This window comes from Carettochelys insculpta, chromosome 2 (genome assembly GCF_033958435.1).
Source record: "Carettochelys insculpta isolate YL-2023 chromosome 2, ASM3395843v1, whole genome shotgun sequence".
In the NCBI taxonomy this organism is placed as follows: Eukaryota; Metazoa; Chordata; order Testudines; family Carettochelyidae; genus Carettochelys; species Carettochelys insculpta.
Window position 1 is genome coordinate 80,446,333 of NC_134138.1, and position 17,252 is coordinate 80,463,584.

The window sequence follows — 17,252 nt, forward strand, 5'->3', positions numbered from 1 at the left end:
AAGCCTCCCTCCAGGCCCCACCTCCGGGACGCTGCCCACGAGGCGAGGCTCATACAGGAGGTGCACCACCTTATGTTCATAGGGGCGGTGGAAAGAGTACCAGAACAATTCCAGGGGAAAGGGTTTTATTCACGCTACTTCCTCACAGAGAAGAAAACAGGAGGCTGGAGGCCCATCTTAGATCTTCGGGGCCTCAACCGCTACTTGCACAAGCAATGGTTTCGGATGATTACAGTCGCCTCCATACTCATGGCACTGGACGATGGAGATTGGTTTGCAGCCCTCGACTTACAAGATGCTCACTTTCATATAACGATCCACCCAGCACACAGGCACTTCCTCCGCTTCATGGTCGGCAAGGAACACTTCCAGTACAGGGTTCTTCCGTTTGGCCTCTCCTCGGCCCCCAGAGTTTTTACCAAAACCTTGGCAGTGGTGTCAGCCTACCTGCACAGACAGGGGGTATTCATATTTCCATACCTGGACGACTGCCTACTGAAAGGAGCCTCGAAGACAGAGGTCCTACGCATGATACGCATCACAGCGGACGCATTTTCTTCACTGGGCCTAGTCATCAACCTCGCGAAGTCAAAGACCGACCCCACACAGGACATAGAGTTCATGGGGCACGCATAAACTCTATCACAGCAAGGGTGTATCTGCCCGACACCCGCTTTCGTGTCATCAGTATGCTGGTGCAAGTCATTACATACAGCCCCACGGTGCCGGTCTTAACGTGCTTACAGCTGCTGGGCCATATGGCGGCAGCAACATTTGTGGTACAGAATGCCAGATTGCACATGCGAAGCCTACAGCATTGGCTGGCGAGCGTCTACAAACTGGCATCCCACACCATTCACAGGGTAGTGTCGCCCACGACAGAGGTGCACAGATCCCTGGCGTGGTGGGTAAATCCCAAGAACTTGCTAGCAGGGGTGCCCTTTCACCAACCACAAATTTCTATTTTTCTTACTACCGACGCCTCCCACATAGGATGGGGAGCACACATCGGTGACAAGGTGACGCAAGGGCTATGGTCCCCTGCGGAACAGTCACTGCACATAAACATACTAGAGCTCAGAGCAGTGTTCAATGCCTGCAAGCATTTCCGAGACCACATATGTGGCAAAGTAGTCGGGATCAGTACAGACAATATCTCCACTATGTTTTACATAAATCGACAAGGAGGAGCCCGATCCCGTGCCCTATGTGCGGAAGCAGTCTGACTGTGGAACTGGTGCATCGCCAACAACATTACATTGAAAGCCTCGTACTTGCCAGGTGCTCACAACATGAAAGCAGATCAGCTGAGCAGGCGCTTTGCACTCACGCACGAAAGGCAGATCTGCGCCGATCTGCTACGACCGATCTTTCACACATGGTGGTTTCCCCAGATCGATCTGTTTGCCACACAGCACAAGAAGAAGTGTCCCCAGTACTGCTCCAGAGCAGGAGTGGGGCGGGGGTCCCTGGGGGACGCATTCATGATTCCATGGAAGGGCCCCCTACTTTACGTGTCCCCCCCCCACAGCGCTTATCCACAAGGTCTTGCAGAAAGCCAGAAGGGAGAGAGCTCGCATGACACTAGTAGTCCCAACGTGGGATCGGCAGCAATGGTTTCCCTTGCTTCTGCGCATGTCGGACCGCCCACCGCTCCCCCTGCCGGTGGCGCGGGACCTACTCACGCAGTCCCAGGGGTCCATAGTGCACCCGAGCCCTCAGAGCCTGCGCCTACAAGCATGGCTAATCCATGGCTCAGCTCCTTAGAAAGTACATGCATGGAGAGAGTACAACAAGTCCTGGAAAGTAGCCGAAGGACCTCCACCAGGAAGACTTATAAGCAGAAATGGACTCGATTCACAGCCTGGTGTTCCGCCAAACAGTTAGCTTCCCTTGCCATTCCTATACCAGTAATACTTGAATACTTATTGGATCTCAAGAGGGACGGACTTTCATTATCCTCACTAAAAGTCCACCTCGCCGCTATATCAGCCTTTCGGCATACAGAGGAGGGGCCCACGGTATTTGCCCATCCTATCGTTACCAGGTTCTTGAAGAGGTTGGTAAACCTGTACCCCCCTCAGAAACCACTTCCGCAATCGTGGAACCTGGACCTGGTGCTCAGCACGCTCACGGGTCCACCTTTTGAACCATTAGCCACGGTTCCCCTACGTCTCCTTAGGATAAAAACAACCTTCCTCCTTGCAATTACGTCAGCTCGCAGGGTCAGTGAGCTTGCAGCAGTTATGGCAATGCCACCCTGCACAGTATTCTCAAAGGAGGTGGTAACTTTACGGCTGCACCCAGCCTTTGTTCCAAAAGTTTCATCAGAATTCCATCTTAACGAGCCAATAGTTTTACCCGAAGCCTTGCAGCTCCAGCAAGGAGGCACGCCTGCATCTCCTGGATGTGAGAAGGGCGTTGGCCTTCTACATAGACAGAACTAAGTCCTTCCGGAAAACGGACAGGCTTCTAGTATCTGTCGCTCCCAGGTCAAAAGGAGAAGGTCTCTGTTCACAGAGAATCTCAAAGCACATTGTATCCTGTATAAAAATGTGCTATGAACTTCAAAAGACTCCTTTGCTGGCCCCGCCCAGGGCTCACTCCACCAGGGCGGTGGCGGCGTCAACAGCCTTCTATAAGGGCATTGCATTGAAGGACATCTGTAGAGCGGCAACCTGGTCATCCTGTGACACCTTCGCCAAGCATTATGCCCTACATCGGGTATTCCAAGAGGATACCCGCCTCTCAACAGCAGTCCTTTCGAGGGCAAGCTGCAGATAAAGTGATTACCCACCTCCTTTCTTGGGTTACTGCTGGGTAGTCACCTATTGTGGAGCACCCACAGGGACACTCGATGAAGAAAGAGAAGTTACTCACCGTAGTAACGATGGTTCTTCGAGATGTGTGCCCGTGGGTGCTTCACCACCCGCCCATCCTCCCCACTTCGGATCTCTGTCTAATGTTTTGCAGGAGCACCCGAGGCAGTTGGTCAAGGAACTGGTGGGGACCAGATCGCGCACATGGCTGGGGACGTGCAAGGGAGCGGCGTGCGCCGGCGCATGCACGATCCAGGAGAAACTGCTGGAAGAATCCCGATCTGCCCAACACCTATTGTGGGGTCCCTGTTGTGGAGCACCCACGGGGACACATCTCAAAGAACCATCGTTACTACGGTGAGTAACTTCTCTTTTCTTCCTCCCTTTGTTTCTTTTCTTTTAACCAAGTCTCAGTCCATGAAAGGATCTTCCCTCTTATCTCATGATAACTTAATTTACATAAGAGCCTTTGGTGAGGGACCTTGTCAAAAGCTGTTTGGAAATGTAAGTACACTATATCTACTGGATCCTCTGTGTCCACTTGTTTGTTGACCCCTTCAAAGAACTCTTCTGATGAAGCCATTCCTTGCCCATGAAAGCTTATGCGCCGAAATATGTTAGTCTGTAAGGTGCCACAAGACTTCCTGTTGTTCTCTAATAGATTAGTAAGACGTGATTTCCCTTTACAGAAACCATGTTGACTTTTGCCCAACAAATTATGTTCTTCTCTGTATCTTGACAATTTTATTCTTGACTATGGTTTCAACTAGTTTGCCTGCTACCAACATTAGACTTACTGGTCCATAATTGCGGGGATCAACTCGAGCCCTTTTTAAATATGGGCTTTACATTAGGTATCTTCCAGTCACGGGGTACAGAAGCTGATTTAAAGGATAGCAGAACTATTAACTGTGGTTTGTAATCTATTTCACATTCGAGTTCTTTTGGAACTCCTGGGAGAATGCCATTTGGTCCTGGTGACTTGTTACTGTTAAGTTTATCAGTTAGTTCCAAAAAAAGGAGCAGCGGACAGGGGGCAGCAGCAAACAGGGAAGGGAGTTTGCCTCTGGGAGTTCGCTGAGGGAGGAGCCCCGTGTTTGTTGTCATTTTCAGGTATGGTGTTCCACCTGTGCCCTGCAAGGCAGCACTATCAGGAAAAGGAGTCTTTGAAGAGAAGAGCCTGAAGAGCGATGGGGGAGTGTGGACCTGGGGGCACTGAGAGCAGCTGGGGGGAGAAGGGCCAGTGCAGTGAGGAGGGCAGACATGGGAGCAGATGGGGGTAGTGGGTTGGGGAGGGTCCTATGGTGATGGTAGCTGGGCGGGGGTGAAAGGTGGGGAGGGGGGTCCCGGGGATATGAGGTCATTGCTCCGCAGGGAGCTATGGTGACTCGTGGTAACAGGGAGGTATGAAGTAGTGGGATCCTTTATCACATTCTCCACACCCCACTGCCTTGTGGGTTATCCTGGGAAGGAGAAAGGCTAAGGGAGTAAACCCTGACAGAAAATCCGGAGTGGAGTCCGAAGGCGGTTCGGTGTCAACTTCTGGCACTGTCCCGGCAACTCCTGCAGCTGAGCTGGTACCAGACGTGGAGGTTATCCTCTCCTTTGGACTATATCAGTAAAGCCGAGAAGGGGACACTGTTGTCTGGGCAGCCCAGAGTCCCCATAATAAGTGCCCAGGCTTGTGCCCGGAGAGGTACTCCGGCATCGCTGAACAGCGTTGCATCAACACGGGAGGCAACAGATACTGGTTATAAGCTCTTGCTCGATTGGCGTAGAGAACAAGCGCCAGGGGTTACCTTCGACAGTGGGAGAGATCCTCGCATCTCACTGGACAGTCACCGCCCACCTCAAGCTGGGCAGCCCCCAGCCAATAGGGTACTGTCCCGCCACAGTTCACCTGCCTCGCTGGGTGCGTGAGGCTTAAGGTTCCTGAACCTGACAAGTGACTGAAATTTGGGCACCAGGCAAACCAATAAGAAAATCAACAAGAAATGAGAAACATCAACAATTTAAGCTTGCTTGCTGGAATGTGCGGACCATGCTGACCGGCTTGACTGAAGATCTTCAGGCCATCAGTGACACCCGAAAGACCACTGTCATCAACGAGGAACTGAAGAGGCTCCAAGTTGATATCGCTGCACTGCAAGAGACGCGACTCACAGATTCGGGATCTCTAAAGGAAAAGGACTACACCTTTTTCTGGCAGGGTAAAGCCCAGGAAGAACCCAGGGAGCATGGTGTTGGCTTTGCTGTCAGAAGCACCCTCCTACAAATGGTGGAATTAGTCATGGGCGGATCAGAAAGACTTCTTCGGATCACGCTTCAAACTTGTGCCGGTCCCGTCCACCTGATCAGCGCTTATGCTCCAACCCTGTACGCCACACCAGAAGTAAAAGACAAGTTCTGTGACGTGCTTAGTGCTGCTGTAGCACAAATACCTGCTTGTGAACAACTGTACATCTTGGGTGACTTCAATGCAAGAGTTGGAGCTGATTGGGCCTCTTGGCCTTCCTGCTTAGGACACTTCGGTGTGGGAAAAAGGAATGACAATGGACAGCGTCTCCTTGAACTGTGCACGTACCACAATCTGTGCAGCACAAACACATTCTTCCAAACAAAGCCACAGCACAGAGTGTCGTGGAGACACCCACACTCAAAGCACTGGCATCAACTAGACGTGGTCATCTCAAGGCGTAATAACCTCAAAAACGTCCTTTTGACATGTAGCTATCATAGTGCTGACTGTGATCCAGATCACTCGCTAGTTTGCTCCAAGCTCAAGCTGAGACCCAAGAAGCTGTACTGCTCTAAACCTGCTGGAAGGCCCCACATTGACGCCAGAAAGACGGCAAACTCGGAGAAAGCTGAAAAGTTCAGAGAGACCCTCCAGGAAAATCTGCGCAGCGGCCCTGGGGGCGCCGATGCGACATCCAAATGGCAACATCTGAGGGATGCAGTTTACAACACGGCCTTGTCGGTGTTTGGAAGAAGAGCTAGAAACACGAATGACTGGTTCAAAGCTAACTCCGATGAGATGATTCCAGTCATTGAAAAGAAGCGCGCTGCACTCCTGGAGTACAAACACTCACCGAGCCAGAGTACCCAACAAGCACTTAGAGCGGCCAGAAGAACAGTACAGCAGACAGCCAGGCACTGTGCCAAGAACCACTGGCTCCAGCTATGCAGCAGCATCCAGACCTGTGCTGACTTTGGTAATCTCAGAGGAATGTATGAGGGTATGAGGAAGGCATTAGGACCCACCCAGAACAAGATGGCACCTCTGAAATCCAAATCTGGTGAAGTCATCGCTGACAAAGCCAAACAGATGGAGCGCTGGGTTGACCACTACTCCGAGCTGTACTCACGCGAGAACGTTGTGGTTGACACAGCCCTCGATGCCGTCGAGCTCCTACCAGTAATGGACGAACTGGATCAGGACCCGACTGTGGATGAACTGAAGAAAGCCATCGACAGCACTGCAGCAGGAAAGGCCCCTGGCCAGGATGCTATACCACCAGAGGTAATCAAGTGTGCCACGGACACACTCCTGGAACCCCTACATGAGCTAGTGTGCCTGTGCTGGAAAGAGGGTGAGGTTCCACAGGATATGCGCGACGCTAACATTGTAACGTTGTATAAGAACAAAGGAGGCAGAAGCGACTGCAACAACTACCGTGGAATCTCCCTCCTAAGCGTCACTGGTAAACTGTTCGCTCGTGTCATCCTTGGCAGACTCCAGAAGATTGCTGAGAGGGTGTACCCCGAATCGCAGTGCGGATTCCACGCAGAGAGGTCTACCGTTGACATGGTTTTCTCTCTAAGGCAGCTGCAGGAGAAGTGCAGGGAGCAGAGGACGCCACTCTACATAGCCTTCATCGACCTGACCAAGGCCTTTGACTTGGTCGGCAGGGATGGTCTGTTCAAACTGCTCCACAAGATAGGCTGTCCTCCACGGTTACTCAAGATGATCCAGTCGTTCCACGAAGACATGAGAGGAACCATCCAATATGACGGCGCATTTTCGGATGCTTTCAGAATCAGGAGCGGCGTCAAACAAGGATGCGTGCTTGCTCCGACATTGTTCGGGATCTTCTTCGCACTCCTCCTGAAGCATGCCTTTGGATCTTCAACAGAGGGGATCTTGCTGCACACAAGATCTGATGGGAAACTGTTTAACCTTGCGAGGCTGAAAGCCAAGTCTAAGGTGCGGGAAGTCCTCATCAGAGACATGCTGTTCACAGACGATGCTGCTGTTGTGTCTCACACAGAAGACCAGCTTCAGAAACTGCTGCATCAGTTCTCCAAAGCGTGCAAGGACTTTGGGCTTACCATCAGCCTAAAGAAGACAAACATACTCGGTCAGGATGATGCTGAATCCCCATCAATCAGCATTGACAACTATACGTTAGAGATAGTCCACGAGTTCGTTTACCTTGGGTCCACCATCACTGACACGCTGTCGTTGGACACTGAGCTTAATAGGAGGATAGGAAAAGCGGTCACAACTCTGTCCAGACTCAGCAAGAGTGTGTGGAATAACAACAAGCTGTACACTCACACCAAAATGCAAGTCTACAGAGCCTGCATCCTCAGCACCCTCCTTTATGGCAGCGAGACTTGGACCCTGTATGCCCGCCAGGAAAAGAGGCTGAACGTCTTCCACTTGCACTGCCTCAGGCGCATCCTTGGAATATCATGGAAGGACAGAGTGACCAACACCGCCGTCCTCAAGCAAGCTGGAATCCCAACCATGCAAACCCTCCTCAGGCAGCGTCGACTCTGCTGGCTTGGCCACGTCCACAGGATGAATGATGGAAGGATTCCAAAAGACATCCTGTGTGGTGAGCTAGCCCCTGGCAAAAGAACTCCCGAACGCCTCCAGTTGCGCTACAAAGATGTGTGCAAGAGAGACCTCAGAGAGGTAGATATCGAGCTGGACAACTGGGAAGAACTAGCAGACGACCGCAGCAGATGGAGGCAGGGGTTACACAAGGGCCTTCAGAAGGGCGAGTTGAAGATCAGACAGCTAGCAGAGGAGAAGCGAGCGCACAGAAAGCACACTAAGGACTTGCCAGACACCCACCACATCTGCAAGAGATGCAGCAAGGACTGTCACTCTCGTGTGGGCCTTCATAGTCGCAGTAGACACTGTAAATGAAGCCCTCAATTGAAACTATAAAGGGCGCGATCCATAGTCTATGGAGGATGCCTACTAATAATTCAAAACTACTTGTATACACACCTCTCTGTGGTTAATGTCTCTTTGTTTGAGTTGTTTTTGATCGATCCATTTGTAATTTATGAACCTCTGAAGTCACTACAAAATAACATTCCTATAGGATAGCTGCTAATTTAGCTTCCCCTTTCTAGCACAGAAATTTTAAAAACCCAATCTGTACCAGCAGGTGTCCTTCTTAGTACAGCGAAACACTGCTGTTCTGCAAATACTGTCCAGTGTCAAGCCAGTTTTCTAAACTGTGATAACCTCACTTCCTAGCACTTCATATTTGCACATGTAAAGTATTACAGCTTCCTGTTTACTTTCTTCTCTGCAGCTGCACATAAAGTTGAATACTTTGGGGAGTAGTCTGTGCTTTCCTAGCCAGCTTCTTACTAAGGCTTTCTATTTACCATGTATTCCCTCTTGACAGTTTTGCTGGTTCCGAAGCTCAGTGCTTTTTTGTTACTTTCATTGAACTATCTTCCCTGCCTGTTAGCCTCTATCAATAAAATTGTTGTATTTTTGCTGCTCACAATATGATTATGTTCCTATAAGTTTTCTCTAATTTTGTAAGACGAAGACATACAACAATTAAATTGTGGGATTCTGTTTCTGCAGTTACTTTTTCTACCTTAAACTTACTAAAAAGCATAGGAATGGAGTTCAGAGAAGTCACCTAATATTCTTGCCAGGTACTGCATAAAGGAGAAGTTAAATTTTAAATTAGGGATGAGAATGGCTTAATTATTTTTAAAACTGTGGTTTGAGATACTTGTATTTCCTCATACCAACAGTTTCCAAGCTTTTGTCTCCCATCCCAAGGCTTCATCCTGCTAAAAATTGGGTAGGAATGGGAAACCTAACACTGGCTTTACTAGAGAGGATGAATGTAATTGACAGGTGACACTAAACAGAATTCTGTAGTAAATCCGTTAACAACTAGATTGCTGCCATAAGGAATTACATTAGTTGCCTGCACATACATTTTTTTGGTCACAGTTTCCAGTGGCATATTTCGTTTGCAGGTCTTCAGCATTGCATGAATCAAGCATTAACTACCACTCTAAAATCCATTGTTGCTTTCTGTGGTGGCCATAACAGGAAAACCAGTATTTGTAAGATTGTTGTGTGCATGCTGTCAAGGTTTGGATACAGCATTTCATTTTAATTTTAAAATCTGAAGCTAAAAATAACTTCCATATAGTTGTCTACTGTTTTAAATTTAAATGTGCATTTGGGTTGCAAAAACTGGAATATTGTGTTTCAGCTGCATGTAATCTGAAGCAACCAGTTATGCTATGCCCTGAAAAAAATCAGGGTTTGTACAGCTGTGGATTAAGGTTAAATGGGAGCAAAAATACATCAAAACTGGCGCACTGTGCTTAAAAAAAGCAGAGCTAGACAAGTACTGATAAATGCATTTCACTTCAGTCTCTGGTCTGCTAAAGCTGGACAGGATTTTAGGCTTAGGGCCTGCAGTTCAACAATCCATTTTTTTTGTTAGCCTGGGCTTGGGTTTATAACAGAAATGCAGCACTTAATAGATCCTTAAATTATCGTTGTTCTTCAAATCATGCATGAGCATTAAATGAACAGGAGGAAGGATGTGTTCCTTTTTTATTTTTTTATGTGATGCCCAAGATGAGCGGCAGGCTGGCTACGTCAGCTGAAATACATACCTGGAGCAATGGCCTATTTTGTCTGTTGCACAGCTTTCTACTCATGGGCTAATGCCCCTCACCTGTGGAGTTTGGAGGTGGTCCATTATTACTTCTGGAGACTCCAGAACTAAACTTCAGTCTTCAGATCAGGCCACCAGATTTTCTGCCTCTGGCACTGGTACAATTTGGTGGTTCATTTTTTTTCCTTACCTTTTTGTTTTTAAAACCTTTATTTTTATTTGCTTTTGAGTAACTGCAACTTATTTTCCTACTCTGAATCAGGTAAATGGCAGTGTGGTAGTTACTGTCACCTGGATTGGCCTCTGCAAGCTCAGTGCCCCTATGCCAGGGTCCTCTGCTCCCAGTCAAACATGGCAAACACCTGGCTTACATCTAAGTGTTGTTCCCTATGTGAGACTGTTTGCCCAATCAGCCCCATCTGGGTTCACCTGAAGCCAGTGTCAGGCCTGGAGGAGCATAAAAGGAGGGAAGCCAGCCCAGGTCAGGGCTTATGAGCCAAGAGGCAGGAGCTGGCTCCGAGGTAAGCAGGGTCCGAGCCAGAGTTGCCACTGGGTTGGCTCCTGGAGGACAGAGCCTCAGAACTCTCCCCCAGACACAAAGGGGGAGCCCCCTGGGGAATCCTTCTCCTGCTGGAGGGGAAACTAGAATCTTGTGGCCATGCCCCAAACTTATTCTTCAGCCTCTAAGGTGGGGGCTGAAGACCCCACCCCAGGCCCCTAGCCACTAGGCCACCCTGTTGTCAGTGGGAACTGCTCACAGGGCTCTGCAGAGGAAGAGTTGTGTCCTGCCTGTGACCAGCCAGTTAACAATTGCACTGCTAGGGCATGGAGTTCAGAGTCAGAGCAGCATGTTGCGTCCCCTGCCAGGCCCCTAGAATCTATGTCTCTAGTGCAGAAAAACCTCTTCTTCTCAGGTTTTGGACAGAGAGCCAAGTGAGAGGAGGAAGTTATCTGGCTAGCTCAGAAGGGATCTTGAGAGGCCATCAAGTCCAGTCCCCTGCTCTTAGAGCAATTGTCAGCTGGCTGGTCACAAGCACCAGACCATCCCTGAGGTCTGTCTAACCTGCTCATAAATATTTCCAGTGATGGAAGTTCCACAACCTCCCTAAGCAATTTATTCCAGTGTTTAACCACCCTGGTGATCAGGAGGCTTTCCTAATGTTGAACCTAAACCTCCCTTGCTGCAGTTTAAGCCCATTGCTTCTTGTGCTCAAGGGGTGGGTCACACACAACAAACTGGTGCTCAAGGAGAAAATACCTTGAGAAGATCCAGAGTCCCCACACCCAGATACTGAAATGGAGTTTCGAAGGAGTGCGTCCACACACACACAAAAGCAGATCAAAAGAGTGATCTGCTCTTTTGAAAGAGAAGGCTGGGGATTGAAAAATCAGGCCCCGTGAGGACTGCTCTTCTGGGAAAAAAGGGCCTGCTGAATGTCTATGCATGTTTTCCTTTGAAAGCAGCTTTCCAAAGTGGTGTGCTCTTCCTGAAATAGGAAATAGAGAGCGATTTCAAAAGGAGCACCACATTCTCTTTCGATTTACTTTTGAAACAACACTTTTTGTATGTAGACGCTCCATGGGATCTTTCAAAAGAGCCCCCTTCTTTTAAAACATCTTTTGAAAGAACTTGCTAGTGTAGGTGCAATCATGGAGGCACCTGCATATTCCACTCCTCACAGAGCTGCACCTTCATGGGATTGCAGAAGGGTAAATCCCTTCCCATATTCAAAATTATTCCAATTCATTGACTAAAGCCCCAAGTGGTATCAGTTAGCTTGTATGTACAGCTTTGAGGGTTCCAGGAACATCTTGCAAGCTACTTCCACAATCAGGGTACGTGTACAAGAAGCCCTTCCCTCTTGTAGGATTCCCAAGATAGTACTGTACCTCTCCACTGTATGCAGCCAGGGAAAGACATAGCGTACATGAATAACCAAAACAAACTCTGCAGCACCCTGTCAAGAGTAACAGACCCATTCTTAACTAACAGCTGCTGAAAAGGGCTCATAGCCACCAGTTCCTTATAATGAAGGGGAACCGAGAGTTCCTATCCAGAGGTCAAAATAGATATGGCTTTGGCTGTAATTCGGTCATAGTGGTGAAGATTTGTAAGGATCCAAAACTTCGTTGCATGAGTCATTTCATTAGAGGTAATCAGTAATCAATTATTTCCATGGTTAGGGTTGCTGGTGCTGTGCACCAACTTCAACCCTCGCATGGGTTTCTCAAAATGCACCTGCAGAAATTCCTTTTGAGGACACAGAGACGTGCACTTTGTGCAATACAAAGTTAGGTGATAGTCTCGGATCAAGCCTAAGTGTCCCTTTGGGGATAGAGTAAATGCAAACAACATACTGAAAGCTGACTGTGCTTTTACTCTTGACCTGTGTGCATGCTCGCACAATCATGTTTGAAATACAAATTTACAGAATCTCATAATATGAAACATTTCAGTTCATTCTGACATATTTGTTAGGTATCAGAGAGGTAGCCGTGTTAGTCTGTAGCTTGGAGAACAACAAAAAGTCTTGTGGCACCTTATAGACTAACAGATATTTTGGAGCATAAGCTTTCGTGGGCAAAGACCCGCTTCATCAGATGCATGAGTGGGGCAGTGGTTTTAGAGGGGTATTTAAAGAGTGGGGTCCTAGTAAGAGGGAGGGCCAGAGCTGACAAGGTCTGTTCAGCAAGGTGGAAATGGCCCAGTATCAACTGTACTTATCAAAAGAGGAAAAAACAAGTCAGATCAGACAGGGGGATGTCAGCCATTGTCACAGCTCCCCATTAGACACTGACAATGGCTGACATCCCCCTGTCTGATCTGACTTGTTTTTTCCTCTTTTGATAAGTACGGTTGATACTGGGCCATTTCCACCTTGCTGAATAGACCTTGTCAGCTCTGGCCCTCCCTCTTACTGGCACCCCACTCTTTAAATACCCCTCTGAAACCCCATGCATCTGATGAAGCGGGTCTTTGCCCACGAGAGCTTACGCTCCAAAATATCTGTTAGTCTATAAGGTGTCACGACTTCTTATATTTGTTAGGGTATGTTTTTACAGTAAACCCTTGAGTTACACAGGGGTTGCATTCCCTCAACCCCTGCATAACTCAAATTTTCATGCAACTTTTGGGGGAGAAGGGAACTAAACTCCACCCTGGTTCCTGGCTCCCAGTGTAGCAGACAACCGGGAACCAGGGGTCACTCTGGTTCCTATCTCCCTGCTGCTTGCAGGACCCAGGAAACTGACCAGCCATGTGGTTCTTGGCTCCCTTCCCCTTGCAGCACTGGGAAACTGAGCAGCACAGTAGCCTTGGTCAGTTTTCTTGCTCTGGCCAGTGGAGGGGAGCCAGGAACCATTATGTTCAAAATGTCACAGTATTAGGACTTCAAGGCTGCTTGCAGGCACAATGAAAAAATCCTGTACCAGCTGGCATGTGGGAACTACACAAAATCCCTAGGTGCAAGATTTGCAAAGAAAGTTTCCATTTCTCTGCAAAGGCATACTTCAGTAGCTGGGATGGGAGGATGCTAGTGGATTTGGTTCCCACACAGCTCCCTAGTTTATAAAGCTCTTGCTTTGGGTATTGTGAAGAATTTCTATTCCTGCCTTTTTCTCTACTATAATAATGAAATTGCTTATCATTTTTATTCCTACTTTTCAGATTCACTGATTGCCACTTCCAGTGCATAACAAATGAGTAGAGAAACTGCCACAGATTGAGAAATTTCATAACTGATTATTCGATTTCTGTTAGCAGCTTCTCTTTTTGAATTCAGTTAATCTTGGGAGTCTATTAAGTGAGGTTGTCTTGGTTGCTGGTGTGCTTGTAAAACTGTGGAAGACCTGCTGTGGGGTGGTGGAGCTGAAGGGCAGATCTTAGTCCTGGAGCCTCCAGCAACAACAGTGGACCTCCTCTGAGTTCCACAAGTAGGGAGCACTGATCCGTGATGGATGGACTTGGAGAGAAGTTGCTAATGCAAAGAATATTATGAGATAAGAAATTTCTTTTTCTCCATTTCCAATTTAGTTTATATTCTGCAGAGTTTAGTTCAGTCTGTTGATGCATGAGTGGTAGAGAAATGGATTGGTTACTCTTATCTTCTAAGCCGTTCCTACTTAAGGCAAACTGTGCCACAGCTAGGAACTCTCTTTGTGATGCAGTGGCCTATTTCTAGTTCTTACAGGCCCAATAATTGCCCATTTCTTTGTTTTACAGGAAATGAGTTACCAGCACAGGGAACTGCTCGATCTTGACTCGGCCACTGTGAGCACTAGCTGCTTAGCCAGTTTACAGCAACCTGTGGGCATCCTGCTTCTTGAGCAGGCTCTAATTCGGCTTTCTTACGCTGAAGAACCACTATCTAAACGAGTGCGTGGAAGAACAGAGCTCTCTCCCGACGTGATTAGATGGATTGAACTTGCTAAGTGAGTGCTTGTTTTTGGAGAAACTAATTCTGGTAGCTTTTGATCAAACTAACCCAACCAAGATCCATACATAAAGCTTGATTTTTTTCATACTAGGTATATATTTAATACATCTGAGCTAATTATTGACCTTTCAGGCAGGCCTACTCCCATGTCATAAATCTGTTCCAACAACTTTTCTGGTTCAGATTCAACAACTTGGTTTCCAATCCAGTTAAATGCTACACTCTTACAGGTGATTTCAGAGTACAGTGTGCAGCATCATTTCAGCATTTCTCAGCCAGAGTGGAGTTCACACAATCCAATATGTGATTTGAATTTATAATCTAATATGAATTTATAATCTAATAGAAGAATTATTTCCATGTATCAATAATGAAATTTATGCAGCCACCCAGGTATGGCGCAAATTGCATAGAATGTCTTAACATTCATCAGTTGTAATCCTGAAGTGTTTTGTACCTGAATACTTTGCACTTGAATTCATCTTTTAACTTCCCTAGGCTTTATCGATCTGTTGGAGATTATGATGTTCTTCGTGGTATTTTCAGTGGAAAGATTGGAACTAAGGAAATTACCCAGAATGCACTGTTGGCAGAATCAAAAAGTGATTATGCTGAAGCAGCTAAACAATATGATGAGGTAAAAAGATTGCATGACAAATATTTTACATTGTTTTTTTTAAGACTTCTTTTTTACTTCTATCTAAATAAAATTGTAACAGTATAGTGCTTTAAATGATCTTTTATTTAGCTCACTTCATTAAAGATGCGTAAAATATGAAGATTTTAAGAATATGCAATATAAATAACAGGTCATAACAGACAATGCTTATTGCGCCAACTTTTCAAGTTGTCTCCATTAATATCTTACCACTTTACAGGCATAAATCAATGTAATATCAGTACACACAGAATATCACTAGTGAGTGGAAACGAAGTGCCTGTGGTCTGTACGTATAAGTTGTGTTTGCATTCACAAGTTGATAGTGATAAAAAATGTGCATGGGAATGATTTCCCTACCTATACACAGTTTGTATGCTTAAATGAAAAGGGGGAAAATGAAGGCTTTTTTTTTTAACATGTAGCTCCATTCAGATGCAAGTTTCAATCTTCATTTTTACAGATGTGACTGGATTAAATTTTCAAGAATTCTTTGTAACATTTTCTTTCTTACATCTCGGGTCCTTTTTGCTGATTACATGCAAGTGCTGCTTTCCTCTTCTGGTAAAGGAATAAAGTATTGTCATGAAAGAGTGAAAACGCCATATGCTCTCCTGAGAGTGGTCTAGAATAGTAAGAAACCCTTAATATTGCAGCTAAGAATCTACTTGGTATTTCCCATCTGACATTACTTGTGTAGGCACTTTCTAATCAAGACTGCTTGGATGGTGAGCCTTCTGAAGCAGAAAAGGATTTCTGGGAACTTGCATCTCTTGAATGCTACAACCATCTGACAGAATGGAAGTCACTGGAGTATTGTTCCACTGTTAATATCGATAGCGGACAACCTCCAGACCTAAACAAAATATGGAGTGATCCATTTTATCAGGTTTGTATAATCATTGCTATATGTTAGATTTGATATCACGCTGATTGCTTTTGTAGAAGGGCCATTACTGCAGTGCTGTGATTACGGATAAAGATAAAATGACACACCGAATTTATCTCCAAGCTGATAAGAAATACTAAGCACCAGTATCTGAGCAGCTTCCTGAGGCCAACAGAAGATGGTGAATGTGATTTGTTGGGTGGGGGGAATCAGTCTGAAAAAGGTTAATGTACACTGAAAAGTATAATATAGTAGGACAAGAAGCAATGGGCTTAAATTGCACAAAGTGAGGTTTAGATTGGACATTAGGAAAAACTTTCCAACTGTCGGAGTGGTTAAGCACTGGAATAAATTGCCCCAGGGTGTGTGGAATCTCCATTATTGGAGGTTTTTAAGAACGGGTTAGACATACAACCACCAGGGATGGTAGATGGTGCTTGGTCCTGCCGTGAATGCAGGGGACTGGATTTGATGACCTCTTGAAGTTCCTTCCCATTCTATGAATCTATGATTTGGTGAAATACGTTAGCATTTTTCTATTTGAAAATCTTTAGGCCTATAGCAGATGGAACCAGGCCTCTGTGTGTCTTGCATATGTTGTTCATCACCAGCAACAGATGGCAGAAGTAATTATTCAGTATCTTCCCCCAGGAGTAAAGAGGCTTTTTACTTTTTTCCCCTGTAGGAAACCTATCTGCCATATATGATACGGAGTAAGTTGAAGTTACTGCTCCATGGGGGAAATGATCAGTCCTTGCTAACCTTCATCGATGAGGCTATGAAGATAGAACAGAGGAAAGCCCTTATAGAAATGCATTACAGTCAAGAGCTGAGTCTTCTCTACCTTCTGCAGGATGACTTTGACAGAGCCAGATACTACATCAGTAGTGCCATGCAGGTCTTCATGCAGGTAACAAGGCTGCTGACGTGTCTGCTGGTAGTTCTCTGCGGGAAGTTATGTCATGCCTGCTCTGTTTTGGGGGTCTCTTACGCCTTCCTTGCGGTTCACTCATTCTGTTGTCTCCTCTACTTCAGCATTTCAGATTGTTTACCCAGCCTAGTTCACTGATGGGTCATTTTGAAAACCTTCTGATTAAGGCATATTGATACTCATTGCTTTTCTGCATGTTTTTCTAAGCATAATGTGAATCACGCTGTAGTAGAGCATAGAACATAAAAGGATCAACTATCTCCTCTACAGTGATTTAAATAAAAACATAATATGTAATTATAATTAAAAATAATTTCCTCTCTCCTAGAACTATTCAAGTATTGATACTCTGTTGCACCAAAGTCGGCTAACAAAGCTGCAGTCTGTCCAAGCTTTAACAGAAATACAGGAATTCATCAATTTCATAAGCAAACCGAGTAAGATTTTTTCCCCTCCCCGCCAGTGTTTTTTCTTTATATTGTGTACGTGCATTGTGGCACGAACCTTTTTTGGAAAGAGTTGAGTGTAGTTATTTTCATATGTCAAAAATCTTCTTGAATTTGTGCCTGATACAGTGAGGATACTTTTAAAAAGCATCATATCTTTCTAGCCCT

General features: G+C 46.3%; 1 protein-coding gene across 1 annotated transcript in view; it reads left to right on the forward strand.

The window, feature by feature from the left end:
* Positions 1–17,252, forward strand: part of PRKDC (protein kinase, DNA-activated, catalytic subunit) — a 164,116-nt gene that overhangs the window by 105,765 nt on the left and 41,099 nt on the right. Inside the window, exons 63-67 of the mRNA XM_074987196.1 lie at positions 13,947–14,155; positions 14,659–14,797; positions 15,519–15,707; positions 16,393–16,617; positions 16,967–17,075. Coding sequence (XP_074843297.1) covers positions 13,947–14,155; positions 14,659–14,797; positions 15,519–15,707; positions 16,393–16,617; positions 16,967–17,075 — 871 coding nt within the window. The remainder of the gene's footprint in view (positions 1–13,946; positions 14,156–14,658; positions 14,798–15,518; positions 15,708–16,392; positions 16,618–16,966; positions 17,076–17,252) is intronic.